The sequence below is a fragment of the Poecilia reticulata genome, linkage group LG5 (assembly GCF_000633615.1).
Source record: "Poecilia reticulata strain Guanapo linkage group LG5, Guppy_female_1.0+MT, whole genome shotgun sequence".
NCBI classification, from domain to species: Eukaryota; Metazoa; Chordata; class Actinopteri; order Cyprinodontiformes; family Poeciliidae; genus Poecilia; species Poecilia reticulata.
In genome coordinates, this window is record NC_024335.1 from 30,995,706 (window position 1) to 31,019,701 (window position 23,996).

Genomic DNA, 23,996 nt, shown 5'->3' on the forward strand with positions numbered 1-23,996 from the left:
TATTAGAATATTTCTATTGTAAATGTAAGTAAAAAGTTAAATTTGCTTCATTTCAACATATGTTCTTGTAATTTTGTGACAACACAAAGTACTACATATTGTAAACAGGGAAGCTTCAAAGGTTTGTTAGTGAACATTAGACAGCGAACAATTTGGAAACCATGGAGGAGGTTGTGTAAAAGTTTGAGTCAGATTTAGTGTTTCAAACAGTGTCCTAAGCTCTGGGCAGCTAACTGACCCACAGTTCAGTCCTGTCCCATCTTGACTTCGGGGTTCCTCACTGATCCATTCTAGTTCCACTTCTTTTCCACTCTTAACACAACACTTATTCAACATAACGCCGCCTTTCACTGCTTTGCGGATGTTATCCATATTTATTTATCTATTCTGGCCACACTGCTCTTCAGCCCCTACAGATGAGCCTCACAGATGTTCAAATATGCCTAATAATCTGAACGAAAGCAAAACTGAAATCATCTTATTTGGAAAACCCAGCCTTCTAAATGACTACAGTATCACTGGTCATCTGTAGGAACCCATCTGACTTTATGCTGCTCTATGAAAATTTCAAAGAAATAGAGGTTTGTGACTACAATGTGACATTTTTAAAAAAAAGTTAAACAGGCATAAATACTTTAGCAAGGCAACTCGATAATAACCCAAAGCAAAGAAGACAAAAAAAGATTTTACCAGCATCTGTGCAACAACAACAACAAATAGGCTCACGAGATCTTTACAGGAACAAAAACTAACTCCAAACAACATGAACATTTAGGGGGGAAAAGCTACAAGTTTTAATAGTTTCTCTTTTACACATTTGTGTATGGTGAGATTGCATGAACTCAACAGTGGAAAGAGTTACAATAGCTAAGGGACAAGCTAACTTTATTAGTCAGAGCAACACTTTCACGCTCCTCTGCTGCTAAAAACGTCACCTCACATGCCAAGATCAGCATGGAGGAGGCAACTCATCTCTGAATTTGTTTGGTGATGGTGAGGACAGTTTGTGTGTGTTAGTGAGTGCGTGTGTGTGTGTGTGTGTGTGTGAGAGAGAGAGCTCTCCTGGGTATAGCACTGCTGCTGCAGCCCTGCACCAAAGAGATAAGACCACCGCCTTCACAGAAGCCCGTTTCTTGGGAATTTGAAGGCTGCCATCAAAGTCCAGTGGTGACACACAATGCCATCCGGGTTACGACCGGCTCAAACAGCTCCCCCCCCCCAACTGTCTTGTACTTCACACTGTAGTGTCACTTCAGAGCGCAAGCAGGAAACACTGACATCTGATGGGCCACGCTGCACATGTACCACTCTCACTGTGAGTCCGACTTGCACAGCACGACCAGGCCGAGGCCGCAGGGTCCTGTGGGCCTGCGGCTGTGCTGCTTGTAATTCCCGGCCTCCTCCTGCGTTCATCTTGATAAGCGCTTATCAGGGCGTCGCAGGCCGCCACGTCCCTGCCCAGCTGTCCACGCTTGCGGCGCAGACTTCAGCGCCGTCACTCCTCATAACAGCCACGTAAGCCGATGTGCTTAGAGAGCAGCTCGGCTCAGTCCCATTTCATCTTGACACAGCGGTCCTTAGTGGGAAAGCAGACCAAATCGAGTCGTTAAATAAGGAAGACTTCTATAGAAGACACTTTGCCTATCGAGTCTACCCAGCATGCATCTCATCCTACCTGCAAGCTCTGAAGATGCTAATTTTGGACAATCATTTGAATGATCTGGACAAGCAACACCTCGATTAGGCAAGCACACAGGCAATTAAGAAAGTTATCATCCTCCCATGTTTAACATCTTTCAAGTGGAAATGTTTAAAAAGTACCAACTTTTTAAGTCGTTCAGACAAAAAAGTCTAAAAGACTTAGACTTTTTTGGTTTCTTTGTTTTTCCTCAAACAAAAATAAAGGAGGAAAATAAAACTGTTCTACTGTGTTGTGGTTGAAGAATGTAGCTTAACTACAGGTTCCATTTCTGCTCAAAAGTCAACATTTTAAAGTTCGTCTTAAAACCCATCTATTTTACTTGGCTTTCAACTCCAGCGGGATCTAGTTTTAAATTGTATGTTTTTGTTTTTAAACTGTAAGAGTTTTTACTTTTTTATTGTTATGTTGTGTTTTAATGTACAGCACTTTGTATCAGCTGTGGTTGTTTTAAAGTGCTTTATAAATAAAGTTGGATTGGATTTTCAAGTTACAAGTTAGACAAATAAACAGGAAGGTCTGAGATTTCTCACCAGCGATGATAGCTGATGCAATAAATGATTTACCCCTCACAACGATTGTGTTCCTGCATCAGTGGTAATATGAATACCTATCAGCATTTGCTTTTGGTTCTTAAGTTTAGACTTTGGGCTCTTAAAATACTGTATTATCTACTGCAAATTCTAAGATGGATGAATAAACAGGAAGGCTGAGATTTAATCACGTGTTTAAGCTAGCGATAGCCGCTACAATAAACGATTATTTAGCCCTCATGCCGGTTGTATCTCTTTCGTTATGTCACACACTCAGTACTGTAAAACCTTTAATTGTGATTTGTTTGTCTAGGGTTAAATACAGGAAATGCAACAAAGCCTGTTATTAGCCTTCATTGCTAAAAGTTAGCTTGTGACTGAGCGCAGCAGTTTACATTTCTTGATGTTTTTTCTTTCTTTTTTTTAAGTGAAACAGAATAAAGTTGGATTCAATGTTATTCCTACATGAGGAGGTACCAGACTTGGGTTCTTATTCTTCATAATCTTTATTGCGCTCCTTACATACCACACAGTGATAAAGTCTCAAACAGACGAAGGCAGAAAGCTGGGGAACAGTTTCAGCATTTGATCATGCGGTGTAATTTGCCTGATGACAACTGCTCAAAGTTTTTGACAATGTCTAGAAGTCTGTCCTTACACAGCTCTGAAACAGATCCTGGAATAAGGATAGGAACTGTCCAATGATATTATGATATTTCCAGGAATGTTTTACATTGTCTCACCCAATGTAAGACAAATTAGCCACCGTCTTGCATTGGGTGACATTTTTGACCCAAATCACATCTGTACAGGCTCTTTTATCAGGCTCTTTTCCATGTTACCTTGGGGTCATCATTAACCTGCGCTCCATCCATTTTGTGCTCATTTTTCAGGCCGATTCTTATCCAAACAGACCCTATACATAAATGCTGGTTTCCTGATCAACTAGTCTTTTAGTCTGTATATTCTCTGTGGTTTAATAGCTCTACGTCACAGTAATTACCTGTGTATTTACCTTGTATAATGGCTAAAACCAACTTCTTCTAGCAGTACTAAAAGTCCCCCTATAAGAACCAGCTGTTGTACTTTTACTTTGGCGTTATGCCTCGTTTTACTTTGGTGATATTTTTACTTTGCTAGTAAAATTAATAAACATTTAGCTTCCAAATCTATTAAATCCAATCAAGGCTTCCACAAAAAAAGCAAGTACTTCACCTGAGCGTCCTGTTAAAACAGTAAAGTTGGCCCGGTTCCGGTTTGTCGATCATCCGTTTCATAAAAAGTCTGCCGAGGTTGACCTCGCTGACCTTTGCTATTCTCCTCCGTTTATTTTTGTTGGCTTCATGGTCTACTTGAACAATTGTTCCCAGGAATGGAAAATTCACAGAGATGGTTGAACTAATTAAACACTTTTTCACCCCGCAGCTGCCAGGACCCCATGTTTCGATTTGCACCTGGGCTAACTGATGCAGGTTATCAGGAATCAATCCTCCATAACCGCTGTGGTTTCTTAAAAGGCTGGGAAAAAGATCAGCCTTCATCTCATTTCTGCCTAACTGTTTTTCTCCCCTGATTTCCCTGAAAACTGTAAATGAACAAAGAGAGAGGAAATTTGGGAGCTGTTTTGACTATCAAATGACCGGGCACAGTGTCGAGCTTGTGTGCTGCCAGGCCGTGTCCAGACCATATCTCTCCCATATGATTGCTGCTCTTTCCCCGATTTGCATTACTGCGCTTCCACTCCAAGCTTTGCCGAACCACAAAGAAATTGCGTCTTTGCATTTTTCCCTCCACTTTGTTCAAATGCCTCTCAAGCTCTTTTTCCATGTGGGCTCGCTCTTATCTGGGGCCGTATGCACATTTAATCAGCAGACACTAAAAAGAACAAGAGAAGAAAAGGAGGGCCTCTCCATGGCGCGTGTGCTCCCTGAAGGGCCCTGGAGATGGCCTGCTCCTCGACGTGTCTGAGTCCCACACCTAAATAAACCCCGTCTCATCCGGCGTTTCTGTCCATCACCTGGAGCGGCTTGATAACAGCCGTGGTTTGCCGCTTTTTTTAAATTCGTGGTGAAAATCATCCGAGATACACGGCCTTTATCAATGCGACGCAAGCAGCGCGCAGGGACATAAAGGAAGAGCAGAGGAACTAAGATTTAAAACGGCCTTCCAGGGCCATAAACCCACCGGCGATATTTGTATTTCGTAAATAAATGACACGGTCAAATGTGATTTTTCTCTGTCTCCCTCTCTCGTAGCTGTAAATATGTAACATCTGCCATCTTGCGGGCTCTTTCTCTGTGGACCAGAGAGGTGTGTCTTGTCAAAAAAAAAAAAGTTGTCTCCAACCCCTCCCACGGACTGTCTCGTAAGCCCTAAACTTTGCTGCTGGTTGAAGAAGTTGCTCTTGTAGCCATCAGCCTGCGGCGAGACAGACAGTCAGTCAGTCAGTCGGTCGGTCGACTTGAACTGGACCTCTTTCCACTGGGTTGTAGAAATTCTGCGAGCATCCACTCTGGTAGGTGACCATTTCATCTCATGTTGGACTGATGTTCTTGAGTTGTCTCTCGTTAATTGTTTTGCTCTTTTTATTATTATTATTATTATTATTATTATTATTATTATTATTATTATTATTATTATTATTATTATTATTAAAATAAATATTTAAAAAATTCAACAGTCTCTGATTGGCCACTTTTGACATCACGGTTTAAGTTCATTTTGAGGCGGAAACTTTTTAATGAAACTGTAAGTATTGGTGTTTCCACTTAATTAAAGCAATATATTTTATAGATAAAAAAAAAAGATGTTTTCCTCCATATTGATTCCAAATCGAGTTAGGAAAAATAGCTCAAATAATTTTATCAAAAGAAACAAAAACAAACAAAACAAACATTTTTTTTTATCAAAACAAACATCCTAAACTGAATGCTCAGTTTAGGATGAGTTGTGTGTTTGTAATTATGAAGTTTAAATGTATTTATGTGAAACTTCTTCCTGCTTTCAACCTTGAGATGTCTTCATACTTTTGCTTTCAGATTTTTATTAATCAAATCAGATTTTTATTTTCGTCCTGCGTGTTTCTGACTTTGTCATCGCAAATGGACACATTCAGGATTATAAAAATGGGGCCATATCAGATTTTCTCAGACTTTATCTCTCGCTATCAGCCACTTCTCTTCCCTCTTCTCTTTCCTGTAAAGATCCTGAGCGAGATTGACACTGACTTTTACCACGACTGTGATATTTCTTACTTTAACCACTTTTTTATATTCTTGAAGATAAATGTTTTGGGGAAGATTTTCTGTCATTCTCTAAGATGCTCTGTTTATGAAAAGAAAAAGAAAAAAAAGAAGCAGAACCTTTTTTTTCAGTTTTTTTCGTTTTTCATCCCCTCGGGCATTTCTTCAGCCTACCTCCAACCGGCACACCTATTATGTTTTAAGGCCAGCTAGTAACCGTTCGGTCACTGGCTGCATCACTACTTTTAAAGTGCCGGTTATTTTTAGTTGTTACTTTCAGCCACAGTCAAATGAGGATCCTAGAAAAGGAAGTTTGAAAAAGCCTGCTGTCGAGATCTCGTCCCTGATAATTTCAAGTTGCACTTGTTTGTTGTGTTAGCGAATGTCGGGGCCCGGCGATGACGCCTTATCTGCCTCGATCAGAGTCGCCTGCGCTGGCAGACCGGTGTGTTGGGACGAGTGATGGATATGTGCTTTTATTGCAAGGTGAAAGTGATCATGGAGGATTCGTCAGACCAGTCCCACTGGGTGTCTCCCACCCTGCTCAGCTCCGACCCCCTCGCCGGCTTCCCCTCCGACCCGTGCCTGTTGACCGCCGGGGAAGAAGGAGAGGCCTTCTTCTCAGCCGCAGACGCAGATTACGCCGGGCTGTCCTCATTCTTCCCCAACCCGAGCCACAGCCGAGCGCCGTCCAGCTACAGACACAGCTCCGGTGAGCGCCAGCGATCCCTCTCCGTCCTCTGAACCGGGGGGCGTCCAAACAGTTTGCCCCATGGGCAAATATTCCGCGGCCATCCCCCAACTAAAAATAATTTTGGTATAAGTGCTTTTTACTTACCCAGCAATAAATTACATAAAGTGAAGAAAACGTCTCAGACGTTTGTCTTTATTAAAGAAATGCTAACACTTATCCGGAGGGACGTGAATAAGACATAAACCTGGAGTCTTCATGGATGTTGGATGTTCATGACAGAGGTCGTCAAGTGTCATTTGGTAAAGAATGACACTTTAAAAATGGCAACTTTTTAATGCAAAGAAGTTGCTTTAAACTTTTTTGTTCAATACAAAAACAAAATGGTTTTTGCATTAAACAACGCAGGTTGCACTCCTGCATTGTTTGTTATTTAGTTAATCTACTGAAGTTAATATTAACTTAATTAATATCATTTAACATTAATTGAATTCAGTATATTAATATGTACTGGATAGGATTTAATTCAGCAAATTTATGTTTAATTTACTGGATTAAATAATAATTTCATTTAGTAAAATAATACAGAATATTCTTTCACTAGATTAATATAATTCACTAAATTACAAGATTAATTATTATTCAGTATATAATAATGACATTGTTATTTACTGAATAATAATACCATTATTCAGTAAACAGTGACACTTTTAATGCAAAATTGCACTAAAAGTGTCACTGTTTACTGAATTACTCATAACGACATTCATTCACATTTAACATCACTTCATGTCATGTTTATGACTATTTAATGTTCAGTCAAATAAAGTGTTACCAAAGAAATATGTTCAGTTTACTAAATCTTTCGGGCCTGACATCTTTTTTTTTTTTTTTTTGGTTATTAAAATATTTTAGTCTATTCCTAGCAACAAAAAAATAAGTTCCTTTAAAAGTCTCGCTGTATTAAGCCAAGTAAATGAGTGTTCAAGTCTGTTTTGAAGTATACAGTCCCTTTATGTTTTCTCTCCTATTTACCGTGATATAAAAAAATATGACTGTTGAAGGAAAAAAAAACACTTTGGGTTATGCTTAATATTTTCCCTTTGAGATGTAAATTTGTAAATCTTAAAATAGACCCTGTCTGAAAAACAAAACAGGAGATTCAACTTAAAAGAAATTTAGTTAATTTGCTACAAGTAATCAACTTAAGTAAACATATTAAGTTTATTAAGTTGTCATGTTAAACAAACATAAAGAAAGTAAGTTTAACAAACTTAATTTGATTAATTGTAACAAATGAATAATTTTTTTAAGCTGGAGCTCCATTCTCTTTTTTCAATAAAGTCTAATACACGATTTGCTCCCACATTAACATATTTAACAGGCCGCTGATCTGAAACCCAGACTTGATGATTTCATTCCTTTTTCTCTGTGTGGTCTAAAGTCCGGCAGGTGTACACCTCCCCAGGCCTCCTAAGTAACCTCCAGCTCCTGGATGGGCCCCCGAGCCACCCGCTGAGCTCGTCCTACAGCCCCGCGGCCTCCACCTGGAGCGGCAGCCCGCTCACCAAGACGCCGCTGCACTCGCACACCCCGACCTCCCTCTACTCCCCCGGGATGGTCTCCTCCTTCACCGCCTCCAGGGACGGGTACCCTTCCCCCGGAAGGGAGGGCAGGGATAGCCCCCGGCTCCAGGAGGTCCTCAAAGCGGAGCGTCTGAGCCCCCTGGGCGGCTCAGGAGCCAGCAGCAACTTCCTGAACCTGACCCCTGCCGCCGGAAGCATGTACACCCCCTCATCCCACTCGCACCCCCACATGCTGAGCCCCTACAGCTCGTACATGAGCGGGCCGCAGGACTACGGCTCGCCAGCCCTCTACTCCAGTGCCGGAGCCTGGATCAGCCCGTCCTACTCCCCGAAGCTCCGCAACAAGCTGAGGCCGACCACTCCAGGTGAGACTCGGCACAGAAAACTGACGACATATGTATATATTGTTTGTAAGCCTAAATTTCTGTTAATTATGATGATTTCTCCCTTTCACTTAATGTAAATGTGACATTTAAAGATAAAATATTGCATCAAACCAATAAAATGAAAAAGTTTAGCACGGAATAGTGAGTTTAATTGAAGTATGTTTAATACCTGCTTAGCGGTTGTCGATTTTCTCCAGGTTGCTGCCCCCCTCTTGGCCACCTCTTAGGAACACCACTGTTGGATTGATATTAAAACTTCCTTGAGTAAACATATCACAGCTTCATGATATTTATACCAAAATTTAAAACAGAATGTTAAACTCAATGAAAGACAACAATTATTTTAGATTTTTGAAGAAAATAGTTATTTTATTTAAAACTATGTTAATTCATTATTTTTAATATGATTTTAAATACACAAATTTAAACACATATATATAAATCAGGGTTTTTTTTTTTTTTGCAACTGCAGATATTTTCTAAACAGCCTTGTCTTTTATTGCCAGTAGCACAACAAACGCCTCCTTACAGCCAGCTGACTTGACATTGCACAGCAACAATTTAATTCAGTTTATTTGTGTGGTGCAAATTTCTAACAAATGTCAAGAATTTTAAAAGACAAACAGATCTAATTCATATCCAGTTATAAAAAAACATATTCCTATCCAATTCAGTCATACAGAAGGATTAAAATTCACTTAAATATTTTCTAACTTCATCCTAGTGAGGATAGTAAACTTACCATTTGGTAATAAAAAAAAAAAGCTATTTACTTACTGATGCCAAGGTGATTGCATCAAGTTGATGGGGAAGTGTGAGTGAGAGATAGGAGCCTTAATAAACTCGAATCACTCTGACACTTTCTTCAGGCTGTCAATAAAAAGACCGAAGCTGTAGGAACAGCAGGATGGAGGTTTTAGTCTCCAGGCTGTAACCTTTGCCCCGTTAGCCGCCTCGTGCAGGATTTTCTACACAATGCTAATTACAGTATAGTAAACCGATTTATACTGATAGACAAAAAGAGGTTTCAGGGGAAACTCAATGAACAGAAATGTTGGAAGTCGTTTCCATTTCACGACGACTCATCAAAGCAGCTGCAGGAAGGCAACTTGTCTTGGCTGGGAGTTGCCAAAACTTGTGATAAAGTTTCTATCAACGCCTTGTCACGAAATGTAAGCTAACCAGCTGCCAGAGAAAGCAAGGGAAATGGCAAGGAAGGACTATTTTTTTTTTCTTTCTATTTTTCTATTTAAATTTACACACATTTTGTTCTTTTTAACAGAGGCCCGAGAGTGTGTAAACTGCGGAGCCACTGCGACGCCCCTGTGGCGCCGGGACGGTACCGGACACTACCTATGCAACGCCTGCGGACTGTACCACAAGATGAACGGCCAGAACCGACCTCTGATCCGGCCCAAGAAGAGACTGGTGGGACTCGCTCCTTCTCGGAGATGCTAAGCACACCTGCTGCTGCACAAACCTTAATTGTCGTGTTGTTGTTTTTTCTCACGCGTGTTTCAGATCGTGAGCAAGCGCGCGGGTACCGTGTGCGCCAACTGTCACACCAGCACGACGACGCTGTGGCGGCGCAACGCCAGCGGGGAGCCCGTGTGCAACGCCTGCGGACTCTACTTCAAACTGCACAATGTGAGGCCCAGAGCCGGCCCAAGGCAGAAGCGAGTTATGCTGCTGCTTTGGGCCATTACATCAGTTTTATTTATTTTTTTTAATGGCAACTGTTTTTATATAAGAAGATATTGTGAAGATTATTTCTTTCAATTTTGTTGTGATAAATTGCACACATTGCAAAAAAAACTAAATCTTACCAAGTATTTTTTGAGTGAAAATAAATTAGTAGACTTGAGATAAGGCAAAACTAACAGACAAGTAACTTTAGGAGCTTGTTCCTTAATATGGATGAAAAATTACTTATTTTATTTGCAGAGTATTTTAATTATGACATGGAAAATTGGCTCGTTATAAGATAAATAATCTGCCAAAGGAACTCCTATTTTTTCATGAGTATCAAGGAATTATTGACTTAAGCAAGCTCCTGAAATGTTACTTGTAAGCTAGTTTTGTCCTTTCTTAAGTATACTAAGATATTTGCACTAGAAACTAGACAAAATACTTGGTAAGACATTGTGTTTTTGCAGTGCAAGACACATAAAAAAACAAGATAAAAAACTTGTTGAATTGTTTACTGTAAATTCACTGTTACTGTAAATTGTTGATATGCCACATAAGTCTTGGCAATAAATTAATAATTGCGATAAACATGATCAATATCAGTAGATCATATGTCTGATAGAATTCAATAATTTTAAAGGAATTCAGATCCAGAACCGCATAGCATTCTGGGGCATGTAGGCAGAGGAAAGGCTGTAGCCACTCAATCTCTCATGGCAACCTAAGTTAGCTAGGAGAGCCATAGCTAGTTGAGCCACTCAACCAGCTATGAGTGGCTTTCTCCTTGGTTACCTAGCAACAACCTGTTGAGTAACTTGTGTAACTTGTGGATAAAAGGAAAAGTCGCGTATTTCAGATATTTAAAACAAAAAAACTAATCAATAAATGTCAATATCGACTCATATGAAATGCTAATATTGTGATATGTTTTTCAGCAATATAGTCCAACCTTACTGCCACACTTTAATATCACTCTCCATTTCAAAATTCTAATTAATTCAGTTAATTAAGGCAATAGCTTTAATAACACTAGCATGACGTGTAGGTTACACACATAGTGTAGCATAGGAATGATGAAGCATCTGGTGTTGAGATGTTGGTGCGAGAGGCCTCAAAATAAAAATCTTCTTAGGGTCCCAGAAAGACTCGAGCCGGCCCTGTTGAGGCCCCACATGAGGTCAAAGCAACATTTCCAACCCGACGCAGAATCCTGGTGGGGGACATTTCTGTCATAACTCCTCTCGTCTACTCCCAAGGTCAACCGACCGCTCACCATGAAGAAGGAAGGCATCCAGACCCGGAACCGGAAAGTCTCCAACAAGAACAAGAAGAGCAAGAAGGTCGCCATGTTGGAGCCGTACTCGGACGTGGTCCAGCCGCCTCCCCTGGACGACAATGGCGGACCCTTTTCCCTTTGCCCCGGGACTCTGCTGACTTACAGCCACACACCGCACCTCATCCCCACCCCGACCCCGCTGCACCCCTCCACCGGCCTGCCCTACGCGCACCACCTCAACTCCGGCATGGTGCCCACTCTGGTGTGACCTTGCAGCAGCTACAGCGCGCGCTTTCTCCTTCGTCTAGCGTAGGATTTGTACATAAATGATGATTTGTTTATTATTATTTTTTCCACTGTATTTTTTCGTTTTTTTAATTGCATTTGTTGTTGACATATTTTGGCGTGCGACGCCAGATAAAAATCATTCAATGGAGGTTGCTGCGCATGTAAACACACTGATGACAGATTTGCTCCTTTATACAAAACAAGCGTCTGATTTACTGCTGGCGCCTGCTTCGGGTTAAATGATGTGAAGTTACACAGGAGTTTTAATGTTCACAGCTCTCTGTTATGTATTTGCATACATGATCTAACCGCACCAAAGCTGCAGGGAGAAGAATAAAATGTTTGACTTTATAAGCTTGACTGGCGAGGGGTTTTGTTTTAGGTCATTTGAATCCGCAGCAGCTCTGTGGCCTGGCCAAAGTGTTGCCTCCTGTGTGCAGGTATTGTCCTCCTCCACGCAGACATAGTGGTGCCTTTGTGCGGCCACTGATCCACTTTGACAGTGTAATTGTACAAAGTCGCTATGCAAATACTCCCTGCCCCACACCCACCTTTTCCGCAGAAGTGACAAACACTCAACTAAAGTGCAACACTTACACCTGGTTTGATGCTTCTGCCAGTTTTTGCCCGTTGAGGAACAACTGGGCGTCAGTCTTACTGACACACATCGAATGCCATGTTTTTATTTTCACTAACGCGTCCATTTTTATTTGCCCTGTTAGTATCCAAAGATCAGACACTTTGGTAATCAGAGGTAATATTATTGTGTCAAGCTGAAAGTGCTGAGTAATGAAAGCATTTTATAGAAATAACCAGGGTATTCTTGAGTCACGCTGTGTCAGCGTTCCAGTTCAGGAATTTTCTACTTCTTTCTTCCTCATTCTGATTTTCACACACTTAGCAGGTAAGCAAATATCATCACATTCTTTCTGCGTAGATCTGTCTTCAGCTGTTTGTTGTTTTCTAACTTCTGGGGGGGAAAAAAATCTTCAAATTCCCAGAAGAAAGGCCTTAAAGAGGCGGTAACCCAGGGCCCCAATTTTTTGGACAGGTGGCCCAAGACTTTTTTTTCCCCCCCTTTTTTTTTTTTTAATACATGTTTTTCATTGTACTTTATACAAAACGTATAGGACCATATCAATTGAATTGCATTAAAATGTTGGGAATTTTATGAAAATAAACAATACTCAAGTATTTGAAAATTGAGACGCTACAGTCATTCTTTAAGAACAACATGTATCAAGTCATGTATAGGACTACCTTGTATTTTGATTTGAACTAGTAGGAGATTTTTTCTCAAGTGGATGAGGCACCAAAACTGGCTCCAGGCCAAGGGGCCTCATCCTTGTAAATCTGACCGTGGATGTGACCTTTTGAACTTCACAGCAAACATTTTTTCAGGATTGTTTTGATAACTAATGTTAAGTCATTTTTGCTCCCCCAGGGACTCTGACACCTGACACTCTAAATGTGATGTTTTCCAGATCAACCTGACTACTCGTACCCCTTGAACAACTTTTTCCATTTTTATACAGCCACAAACCTGAACCTATTAAATTAGATTTTTTTTAACTTGTGATACTCTAACACAGTGGTTCTTAACCTGGGTTCGATCGAACCCCAGGGCTTCGGTGAGTCAGTCTCAGGGGTTCGGCAGAGCCTCTGCCGCAGAGGTAAAGACACTTGTGTAAAGTCGTGATGACGCGTCGTGATGTTAGACTCTAACATAAAGGGATGCATAATTGTGAAGGAGAAAGGAAAGTAAGTTGCGTGTTTTCTTTCCTCTTTATCACAAATAAAATCCAAAACGTGAGTGGTGTAGAATAAATTTTATGCAGACTTCAGTCAGACTGGATGACGTGGAGATGCTTTTCTTTCCATGGAACAGAAGGTTTTGTCAAAGTGAATGATGGTTTTGAGTCCTGACCCATCAGCTGTCTACTAGAAAGTTGCTCTGACAAAGTTTTAATTTGGGCCTGCGTCACTCATTCAAATGCGTTGGATGTACCCAAGGCATCTACAGGTTTCAGCAAGTTAATTTCAAGACTTTTTAATGCCACCTTGAATCAAATTTAAGACCTAAAAACTATAAAGATAGAGGATGGCTAGAGGATACTGCTGTTTTATAATCAAAGAGCAAAAACTGTGCAGCTTTGTGTTTCTGACTCTTTACAGACATAAACCCCACAGTGTCAAACATAAGTTTTTTTTATATAAAAAACAAAAGTTGGCAACAAAAGTTATTAAACTAAACGTTTTCCAGACAATTTACAATGAATTTGTACTTATCAGACAAAAATGCTACCTAGATAGACTTTTTTATCCTTGTTGTATTAGCGACAAGTTAGCGGTAGCTTCAACCATATACAGTATGAACGTTTATGTCTATGGCTTAAACCATAGACATAATTTAAGAGTAGACCCTCATTGGCTGCTCCGGCGCAGGAAATACGGCGGCCATCTTGGAGCGGTCGACCCTCCTACTTTGCTCAATCAAAACAGCATAAGATGCCTCGGCTCAGCACTGAGGGATATTGTTGTTCTGATCGATGGACTATTGATGTGAGGGCTCCACAGACAACATTTCACAAGTAAGATGACATATTATTGTGTATATTTTGTGATTAGAATATTACTTTACTGTATTTATGTCCACCGGTGAGATACCAGCTAATATTAGCTACAGTGCTTGGTGTAATACGGTTCAGCCCCGCTATGAAGGCTAACTGAGATTCCGTAAATTAAAAAAAAATTATTATTCCAAAACATTGATTTAAGATTATCTGACACAAGAGCCTACATTAGAAATGAAACAATGTAGCATATATTATAAAAATTGTATTACATGTTACAACATTCACCAGCAAAGTTTACACAGGTGGTAAAGACTATTATTTATATGTAATTCTTTCACTAGTAAGATACATCCCAAATCTTCCGTTTTAGTTTTGAAAGTTTCCTAAAGACGATGTGAGGAAGAAGAGGGAGATATCTATAAAGAGAGACAGATTCACTGCAGCACAGATGAATCTCACATCGGATTTTGGACTCAATCTCAGCTGCTGAATCTCTCTGAAGCTAGAACTCGTCGGCTGAAAAACATATACATATATCTATATATATGTATATGTATATGCATACATACATATAAACATGTATCCAATATATATTATTCAGTATTAATCATTATTTATTTTTGTTTGTATAGTTATATAATTATGTATTGATATTACTAAATAATTTATTAAATAAATTATTAACGGCTGTGTGCTTTGTAATATGCTCTTCATACATTGATATCGGAATATTCCATTCCTATTCTATTGTTATAGCCACTAAGCATATTTAAATATGATAAACTATGTATTAAATACATACTTAAAAATGCAATTGTTCATAAATGTAGCTTTGATACATGTTTGAATATGGTTTCCCGTAACAAAGTAGCGTGTTATGATCGATTAAATGCGCTGATACGTCATTGTGCCTGCTAAACACGTAACCTGAGTGTAGTGGAGTACCGCTCCAAGATGGCCGCCCTAAATCTCGTCAGCGACAACAGGCGAGAGCAGTCCTTATATTTTGTCTATGGCTAAACCCCCTCAGTAACATGATTAAGGTGTCTGCAGGTGTCAAAACCTTTGCCTGACAGAAAAGACACACAACAAAATAGAATACATCTCAGTTCTGCAGTGATAAAATTTAAGATCTGTGATTAATGTTTTTAAGGCCAACTCTTTTTTTGTCACGAATTCAAGACATTTTAAGGACTTAATTTTAGAAACATAAATTAGAAACTTCTCAAGGATGCATAGACACCCTGTGAATCCCTGTCCTCTTAAAATGTTAATTACTTTTTCCCTTGAACATACAGAATGCATGTTAACTAATAAGTGCAGTCTTATTTTCTTTTTACGTCCCAAAGATACAATTTTATTCCAATTATTTATATGGTTGTTTTACAAGAAAAAACCCACGGCTACACTGTGATTGTTTCCATAGAGGAATCCTGCTCAATAAAGCAGATAAAGCTGTTTCTTGTTGATCACATTTGTGGTCATGTCTCAGAAGATTAGATTAGAGTATTGAGGCAAAGTTTCTGGCTGACATTTGTGGCAGAAAAAACAAAAACAATAATGGTTTCACATCGTCATGAAAACATCCCGCCACCTTCGAATACATTTAACGCCTTTTAAAGCGGCTAGTAATAAACACAGCACTGAGGCAAGCACGTGTGATGTATGTTTTCTTCTTTTTTATGCTGAGCAGCAGGGCTGGGGTTGCTCAGTAAGGACTGCAAGATGACTGATAAGTTATCACGGAGGCCACAGACCCCAGATCATCCACCTGCTGCCTGCTCCGCCACTCTCATCCTCCCTGTCAGTTAGTCGGCCAGGGCCTCACTGGGTTGCTTTATATGTGACAAACACAAACACACACATCGCAATAATCGCCCATGAAAAAAGGCTATGGCTATCAAAGAGTTCGATGGGTTTTTTTTTGTTTTGTTTTTTATAACCGATCAAATCTGGTGTGATTGGATCTCATAATCTGTGTGGCTGAACGTTTGCTTCATGCCTCACTGCAGGTGTCAAGGAGAAATAATACTTTCATTTATGCATTTGGTTTCATCTTCTTGAACACAGATCAGCGAACATCTGGCAACACCATCCACCCATACACCCACACACATGTTTGCGTGGCGTTCTTTATGGGGACTTTCCGTTGACTTCCATTCATTTCTACAGATTAAACCTTACCCTTACCATATTCCTGACCCTAAACAAAATTCAATTCACACCTTAGTCCTAAATCTGACCCCTGACCCAAAAGAAGTGTTTCCCCTTGAGGACCAGGCTTTGGTCCCCACAAGGAGCAGTGGGTCCCCAAAACGTAGTATGTGTCAGAATGGTCCCCACAAGGTATTACAAATAAACACGTGCACGCACGCACGCACGCATGCACACACACACACACACACAGACCACACTCTTCGCCAAGAAAGTTGTAATAACTTTTATTTTGTTTGTTGTTTCAGAGCTGGCAAATGCCAGTCAATCGTTGCAAACCTTCATTCTCCGTGGATACAGGAATCATGTTGCATAAAATTAGATAACCTTGTCAGTCTCGTGATTATTTTTATTTTATTGTTTCCTCTAAAACCACCCTGAGGCGTAGACACCTGCAAGGACTACCTTACAGGAAATATACTAAAAAGTTAATAATGATGATAAAAAAGAAAAAAAAATACTAATAAAAAGCACAAGGAAACAACTGAAATGGGGGGAGGAAAGGAAGGGGACGAGATGTGAAGAAAAAGTCACATCCATAATTTATATCCTTTCCTCAACTGTCTCTATCTGCTGTTTATCTGCAGCAGCTGTCGGCCCTGCTCTGGGGAAATGGCAGCAAATGACGGGGATAGATTAGCAACCACAGGCCCGCTCCAGTTCACTCACAGAACCATCCGTTAGTGGCGAAAAGCTTCTCTCTCCTGCTGCTGCTGTACACTACGCTTTAATTTCCAGAGCAGACTGGGAGGACCTGCAGAGATGTCTTTATTCTGGCTGTGACTATTCGGTTAAAAGTTGTTTCCTGTAAAACTTCACGATAGCCAAATATGCTGTCAGGGACTCTAAGTTGGCTTTTTGTAGGTGTGAATTAATTTTAATAAATTCCGACAGAATACTATATAAAACAAAAGATGGTTCATCTACGGTGAAAAAGTGCATTTCGATAAACACCAGCGGGATAGCGGTTAAAGAATGTCGCGCTCAGACCGCGTGGTGCGCTGGCGCCCTCTGGCGGCTCATGTGCAACACTACTCCCGACAACTGAAGCTCAACGGACCACAAAGTCAAAGCAGGCGCTTTGTAAAATTATTCAAACCACTAATTTCTTACACAACTTGTATTCAAAGTATCTTATTTGGTGTTTATCCAACATAAAAAAGCACACGAAAAGAAAATGGAAGAAAAAAATAATCTTGATTTTTAAAATGTACATATGCAAATCTGGAAAGTATGGCATGCATTCCCTCTGCTGCATCTAAACACTGAAAGTTAAACACCTCAACTGTAGCTCAAATAGTCACTTTTAATCTTGTCATATTTATATTTGTGTGTTTGTCAAATTAACAGAAAGCTGACTTATCTCACTGTAACCAAATCTACTCAATGATATAAAGCAAGCAACATGCTGCTTAAAGGTTATGAGTAAGTTTTCTGACCACATAACTTACTCTTTCCAGATATAAAGTTGTGTAGGGTTGAAATGATTAATCGGATTAATAGATTAATGAAATAATCAACTAATTTAGTTATCAAGTATTCGTTAGCTGGAGCATACACTAAAAAACGGGGCGCTTGCTGAAAAAAACTCCACATATTCAGAGCAGTGATTATACCTAAACATATACACATTCTACTTTTCATATAAAAGACCTTTGTAAATATGTTGTAGACAAAATTCAAGTTTTAGTTTTAGCTTCAACTGGTTCTGATTCACTAAAGGAATGCTATGTAATTGCATTTAAGGCAATGAAATGTTTTTTTTTAAAAAAGGAATTATTTGCATCTTTTGCTGCATTTCTGCTTTTGTATAAAAAGTCACAAGTGCTTCACTGATTAATCAAAAATGGCATATTGTACGGATTTATCGTCAGAACAATAAATAGATTAATTGAAATCTAAAGTAATTGTTAATTGCACCCGTGACTGAGGGTGTTTAACATATCGTGCTTCAGGAAATCTCACCAACACACACACACACACAAAAACAACACCACAAGAAAAACATAAATATATTTATTTTTGAAGCATGCCTAAAACTCCAGTACAGGCAACAAACAGACTCCAATGTTACACAGTGGGGTGGAGGGAATATAAACTGCCAGCTGTCAGTTTGAGAGACATGAGAGTTGGTCCTTGGATAACACACAGAAGGCAAAATGAAGGAAAAAAAGAGCTAATTCACCAAACCATGTTTCTCAGTCTTATTTATAGCTTATGTTCATTTAAAGCACTTCAAGTCTGAACATTAAGACCCTTAAACAACTAAAAATGCACTGCTGCGTGTTAAAAGAAACCAGAAAAGCAGAGTGAGAAGTATGACAGCTCACCGAAGCTACATTGGTCGTAGATACTTCTACCATTTGCTTGACTGCAGCCTAATATTCAGTGCACAAGCAGACCGGGCTTTATGTTTTTTTTTTTTTTTTATGTAAACAATAACTACTTGCGTTGGCATAGCATTACACACGGTGTGCCATGATGACAGACATGCAGAGTGCTCATCGTTTCTTAGCGATAAACATGACGAGCAGAGCTCCGGTCAGCAGAGCCACACCGACTAGCAGCCATTTGTTCAAGGTCTCCCGAAACCTCCGGCCCTCTGCAGCGGCGTCCTGGCCGTACAGGTTAGCGAAGTGGTCCTACGAAACACACACACAGCAGACAGAGAGTTAGAAAAAGAGTTTTCTCAGCTTTTATTTTTTTAGTCATCCTTACAGAGCCTATAAAAGGTAACTATGCCCTTTTTTCAATTAAGGAAATTAAATTATATTTAAAAATCCCAAAGGGAAGTTAAAGGTTGTTGTAACTTGTTGTAGATTATGGGCTGTAAGGATTTTTGGTAGCAGTCTGTATTGCTGCGGTCCTATCAAAGCTTCTGACTGAAGACACTCAAAGAGGATATTCAGGGTTCCTCATAATTTTCTTAATTTGCTCTTTTATTGCTTTTAAAAATCAATCATGACCAACATAATTTGGCTTTTATTTTCCTAAATGCCAGGTTGGTTTGGATGAGTTAGCCAAAACAGGAGTCTTTTTTTTTTGTATTAACTCAGGATATATTTGACAGGTTTTTTTCTTAATGATCTGAAATGTTTAAGTGAAACAAAAATGAAAAGAAAAAAAACTTGTATCTGAAGGGGAGCAAATACAATTTTTTCTGTATCTATATCCATCATTCAATAAATTAAAATATAAGATTGTCATTTGTCACATTAAGGGGACAGTATAGTGATTTCCAGGCAAAAAGTGCCATTTTATAGCATAATCAACGAACTATGTTACCTTCAGTTGTAATCAAAATGCTACATATATCAAAAATGTCTAACACCTTGAAATTGGGCCTGTCTCTTTAAAAACTCCTGTCCTTTCTGAAACACCGCCTCCAGGAAGTCATCACAACACTGCTGTTCTATCAACAACTTAACGTTTTTACCAGCGTTTCACTGAGAAGTAGCTCCTATAATGAGCTCAGCAGGTGTTTGCTAATTGCTGCTGGCTAGTCTGAAGGAGCTGCAGGTGGAGGCGGTTCTGTAATGAGGAAGCTTAGAAACTGAAGCTCCGGAGACAATCTGCGTCTCAAAGGCAGCGCTCAACACAAACAGCCGTTTTGCACGGCTGAATGGTTGCCATGGGAGATTAAAATATTTCTTGAACATGTATGGAAGAATAAAGGAAACACTCCAGGTATGTTTTGTGATGAGGGAATAACATTAAAACATGATGTAAAACTAAAATAAAATGTAAATTATACATAATACTGCCCCTTTAAAAGTATCTGTCAAAAACAATAACCTTTAAGCAGCTATTAAATATAGTTCTTCCATTAAGATCACATTTCTGTTTAAAAGCTAAAACATGAGCCTTTTTGTAGTTAATCTACATAATGTGTGTCACTTGCTGATGGAGTTGCTGAACTAAATGAGACTTTTAAATGATATTCTGAACTCATTGATGAGGCGTGTCGATGTGGAGACGTACCCATCCTCCCTGGCTCTGGATCCAGGGATTGAGCTGCTCGTCCAAGTAAGTGGTCATCCATTCAGCAATGCGGGAGACCAGCTCGCTCATATTCTTCTGGACGCAGTCCACACACAGAATCCCCCCAAAGGTAAACATGGCCACCACCCGACCCCAGTTGACCTCGCCCTTGAACAACTCATCCAGCACGGTCTTGAAGCTGTGGTAGGCCGTGTCGGGGGTGATGTCCAGCTGCAAGGAAAGGTGTTTAAAGCTTTGGGTGTAGAGGCGTTCAAACTCCTCTGCCGCGTCCTTCAGAACCGATTTGACGACCTCGACGGGAGGGCCCTGGGACTTCCCCCGGGAGCCAGCCCGGCTGTTGACCAGCGGGCCATTGCTAGGGCCCCGGCTGTCCCCGTCCCAATTGGTCCTGGCCCCGTCGGCCTCGGACCTCAGCAGAGAGCTTGAATAGTTTCTCTGAGACAATTTGTAGCTTATGTAGAACTCCACCAGTTCTCTGTTGCTGTAGGACATTATTCACAACATGCAGTTGACCTAGCAAGACGCCATGACGCTTTCATTTCTCCCTGGCCACCAGATGTCACATTGGAGCTTCCGTAGCCAACGCTGCAGCCGGCAACAGCAACCTGGAAGCACAGAGGACAATCACGATGCGGCGGTGTGACTTTTTTAGGGAAACAGCAAGGGTGAAAGTAGTTTTAAATTCTTGGGGGTACTATGACAAAAATAATTATTATATACACACATATACATATACATATATATATATATATATATACATTGCTTCTTTGTGTGCTTTGGAGTTTCTGTACTGATTATTTTTTTGATAACAGCTGGGTAGCTCTTGAATTGCTACAAAATGGAGCTTTATTTCCTCCTTCAGCCCACTGGCTGCAATGTTGACACCTTGAGATGCCATGAGACCTAAATTCTGAACATCATGGCATGGATGCATCCCAGTTTTCCATGTCTGGTTTATAACAGTGCATTTTAGATTTTAAACTGGTTATATATTGATTCTGTGTCCAGACAGAGGGATAATCAGTAGTCCAGCATCATGACCCGTTTGTTCTGAAGATCCTGCAGCTTCCACTTCTCTTCCTAACATGGCGCCTCCTCATCCTGACTCTCATACTGACAGGAGGAACCACAGAGCTCTGTTAAGTTAAAAGCTCATCTTCTGAAGTTGGGATATTTTTCCTCCAACAGATTCCAGAGGAATCACCTCAAACCAGATGTTGGACTGGATTTTATTTCAATGTCATTTGTGAAAGTTAGAGCCTCATTTTCAACAGTGGAGCTATAAAGGTTGAAAAAGGAAAGTCTCATCAATATCAATGTTTCCACTAAATAAGCACTAAAAAAAAGTTTGATAAAGGAAAAGCCTCTCAGACTCTGAGCCCGACAGCACCAAACTATTTTTTTTAATATTAGACAATTAATTTAATTTCATATAATTATTGCGGTAGAAGCCATTTGTTTGTTAAATACTTAATGAAACATATTTACTGTATTTGATGTTTGTTGTAAATGACGTATATTCACAAAGAACGAGGTAATTAGTCCAAGTTTGAATGTTCAAAAATTACAGCGGCTGTAAAGCGCCATGAGAAAGGTAAGCAAAGGTAAAACAACCTGAACAGGTGATCAACTCAAAACCACTCGCACATTTTTGCTCTCTCTTTCTCTCTGTCTCGTTCATGGTTGATCGATGCATTGCACTGCTGCTCTAGTAAAGCACGAACAGTTCAGAAACAATATGAAATGGGGAAAAAGTTATTAACTGATTAAGTCATGTTTTAGATTGTTCTTGAAAAACTAATCAGTCACGGCTGATTAGTAGGCGAACTCACAGCTGCACAGTGAACCCATTCATTTTTTACAGCAGACAGCCGCTCCCCTCAATGCAGGTACTGCGTACCCCCACTAAATCTTTTAGGGGTACGCAGTACCCTGCCGTACCCCCTTACTTTCACCCCTGGGAAACGGTAATACACGCACATCAGTTTACCTTGTACACATTTTGTCATGTTACACACAAACGGAAATGTATTTAATGAGCTTTCTTTCATGTAATAGATGAATACAAAGTATGTTTTTTTTTTAGTGATACATGTTGGTTTGACAAAAGAAAGTTGCTTTATGAGCATCTCATGACTTGCTAACAGCTATAAAACTGCCCCCAAAAAAACCAAAAACAACCAACCTCCCCTTTGGGGTCAATAAAGTATTTTTGAATTAAAAAATAAAAATAAAAAAATTGTTGTGACATCATTTGGGTATGTTCTGTGCTGTTTTTGTTCTGAATGGATCCTTTTTTTTTTTTTTGTTTGCTTGGTTATTTCAATGTTTTGCCATTTGTTCTCTTATCTAATTGGTTATTTGTTATTTTACATATCAATACCTCTGTTTCTTAGTCTGTATTCTTTTTGTATGCACTAATTGGGGAATTAAAAGCAACAAAAAAAAGCAAAAACAGCCCAATAATCAGGGCAGCAGAGACAATATTTCACAGCAGCATTGTCCTACATGGACCATCAGTTTTTGGGAAGCTCTGCTAATCAATCTCAACTGCTTTTACTGCTCGTTTTTTAAATTTCTCTCTGGCTGTGGGCATAACAATCGATGGAAGACACGGTTTGAACTTCCTCCTGCATCCTCTTCAACTCCTCGGGGATTCGGGGGTTTTAGTTCTGGTAATTATTTGAGTTTTTGATATGTTAATCAGCTGCTCCCAGTTGAAAACAACATGTTTGTGCATCAAAGTAACTGTGCAAAATTAACAGAAATAAATGCATAAAAACAGAGTAATAAATACTTCCAGCTTAGGAGCTGGAAGTATTTTCAGCTGCTAAGCATGTCCAAACATGCCTTCAGGAATAAGCAATTGTTGGAGGAAAACCGTAAGAAGTCTGCAAAAAGTCATTTTGTGGAGACTGAAAGAGGTTAAGACCGAAACTGAACTACATATGCAACTCTCTGTGCAGTACAAAATTAATGCTGCATATCAAAAAAGAAAAGAAAAATCAGTGTCTAGACATGTATGGCAGGTACAGACATATCTCAAAATAATATACAGTTGTAATTTCTTTGAAGATCCGTTATTTTGTATCTTTTCGTGCTGCTGGATACACATTAAAGCTACACTGCTTACTTTTTTGTTTTGCTAGAAGCAATAATGAAAATCATGTATCAGTTTTCTTCCATCTCACAATTATGCACTACTTTTTGTCACATAAAATCCCAATTAAATAGCTGGTGCAATTCTCGCAGACTGCATTATGACATGTTCAACTGTGTTTATTGGACACATATACTGCAGCAGTACAGATCATCAGCATCAATACGAATAACGGAATCTAGATTTAGCCATAATGTAGCACAACTCGTCGTGATCGCCGTTCCCGGAACCACATCGTTGCAAACTGTTGACATACCTAAGCGTCTCTCTCAGAGAAAACGAGCCATCTCTGACAGCTCCATCAAGTCACGTAGTTTGGAAATAACTGGGTTAGCCTTGCATGCTAACTAGCTGCTAAACTGACTACAAGATACGCTCCAGAAAAGAAGGGAAGGGGGGAGAGAGCAATAAAAGTACATACGATGTGCTTTTAATGGCCATTTGTGTCTGGCCGTTATACTTACAGCTCTCAGAAGTCTATTTCTTCCGTTAAGAAAGCAGGTTTGAAGGTAAAAGTGGATGGAATTGCAAACACAACATTTTTGCAACTGACAGGGGCCCGTATAGTGACGTATGCAGGCTGTTGGCCAATTGTGTCCCTAATGCCGTGAAAAGTCCCGCCTTTTCCTGCTCCTGCGCCAATCAACAATCGAA

General features: G+C 39.8%; 2 protein-coding genes and 1 long non-coding RNA gene across 4 annotated transcripts; 1 reads left to right on the top strand and 2 right to left on the bottom strand.

The window, feature by feature from the left end:
* Positions 1 to 513: 513 nt before the first annotated feature.
* LOC108166275 (uncharacterized) lies at positions 514 to 9,693 on the bottom strand. The gene is made up of 3 exons (XR_001776584.1): positions 9,618 to 9,693; positions 8,307 to 8,372; positions 514 to 1,576 (listed from the first exon to the last, which is right to left on the bottom strand). It is a non-coding gene; the product is annotated as an uncharacterized LOC108166275 (long non-coding RNA).
* Positions 4,293 to 11,739, top strand: gata1a (GATA binding protein 1a). Its single transcript, XM_008410518.2, has 6 exons — positions 4,293 to 4,747; positions 5,961 to 6,186; positions 7,610 to 8,116; positions 9,420 to 9,565; positions 9,659 to 9,784; positions 11,083 to 11,739. The coding sequence occupies exons 2-6, from the start codon at positions 5,973 to 5,975 to the stop codon at positions 11,368 to 11,370; spliced, it is 1,281 nt and encodes a 426-aa protein (XP_008408740.1). The 5' UTR covers positions 4,293 to 4,747; positions 5,961 to 5,972; the 3' UTR covers positions 11,371 to 11,739.
* Positions 11,740 to 18,180: 6,441 nt separating this feature from the next.
* Positions 18,181 to 23,922, bottom strand: LOC103465555 (bcl-2-like protein 1). 2 transcript variants are annotated; one of them, XM_008410520.2, is made up of 3 exons: positions 23,807 to 23,922; positions 20,162 to 20,787; positions 18,181 to 18,822 (listed from the first exon to the last, which is right to left on the bottom strand). In XM_008410520.2, the coding sequence occupies exons 2-3, from the start codon at positions 20,672 to 20,674 to the stop codon at positions 18,682 to 18,684; spliced, it is 654 nt and encodes a 217-aa protein (XP_008408742.1). In that variant the 5' UTR covers positions 20,675 to 20,787; positions 23,807 to 23,922; the 3' UTR covers positions 18,181 to 18,681. The 2 variants fall into 2 exon arrangements, with proteins under 2 accessions (XP_008408742.1, XP_008408743.1); XM_008410521.2 differs by lacking the exon at positions 23,807 to 23,922 and adding an exon at positions 23,599 to 23,791.
* Positions 23,923 to 23,996: the final 74 nt, after the last annotated feature.

Coding starts and splice junctions, on each gene's coding strand:
- gata1a (XM_008410518.2), top strand. CDS start 5,973: ATGGAGGATTCGTCAGACCAGTCCCACTGGGTGTCTCCCACCCTGCTC. Junction 9,566..9,658: donor TCCGGCCCAAGAAGAGACTG/GTGGGACTCGCT, acceptor CGCGTGTTTCAG/ATCGTGAGCAAGCGCGCGGG. Junction 9,785..11,082: donor TCTACTTCAAACTGCACAAT/GTGAGGCCCAGA, acceptor TCTACTCCCAAG/GTCAACCGACCGCTCACCAT.
- LOC103465555 (XM_008410520.2), bottom strand. CDS start 20,674: ATGTCCTACAGCAACAGAGAACTGGTGGAGTTCTACATAAGCTACAAA. Junction 18,823..20,161: donor TCCAGAGCCAGGGAGGATGG/GTACGTCTCCAC, acceptor TGTGTTTCGTAG/GACCACTTCGCTAACCTGTA.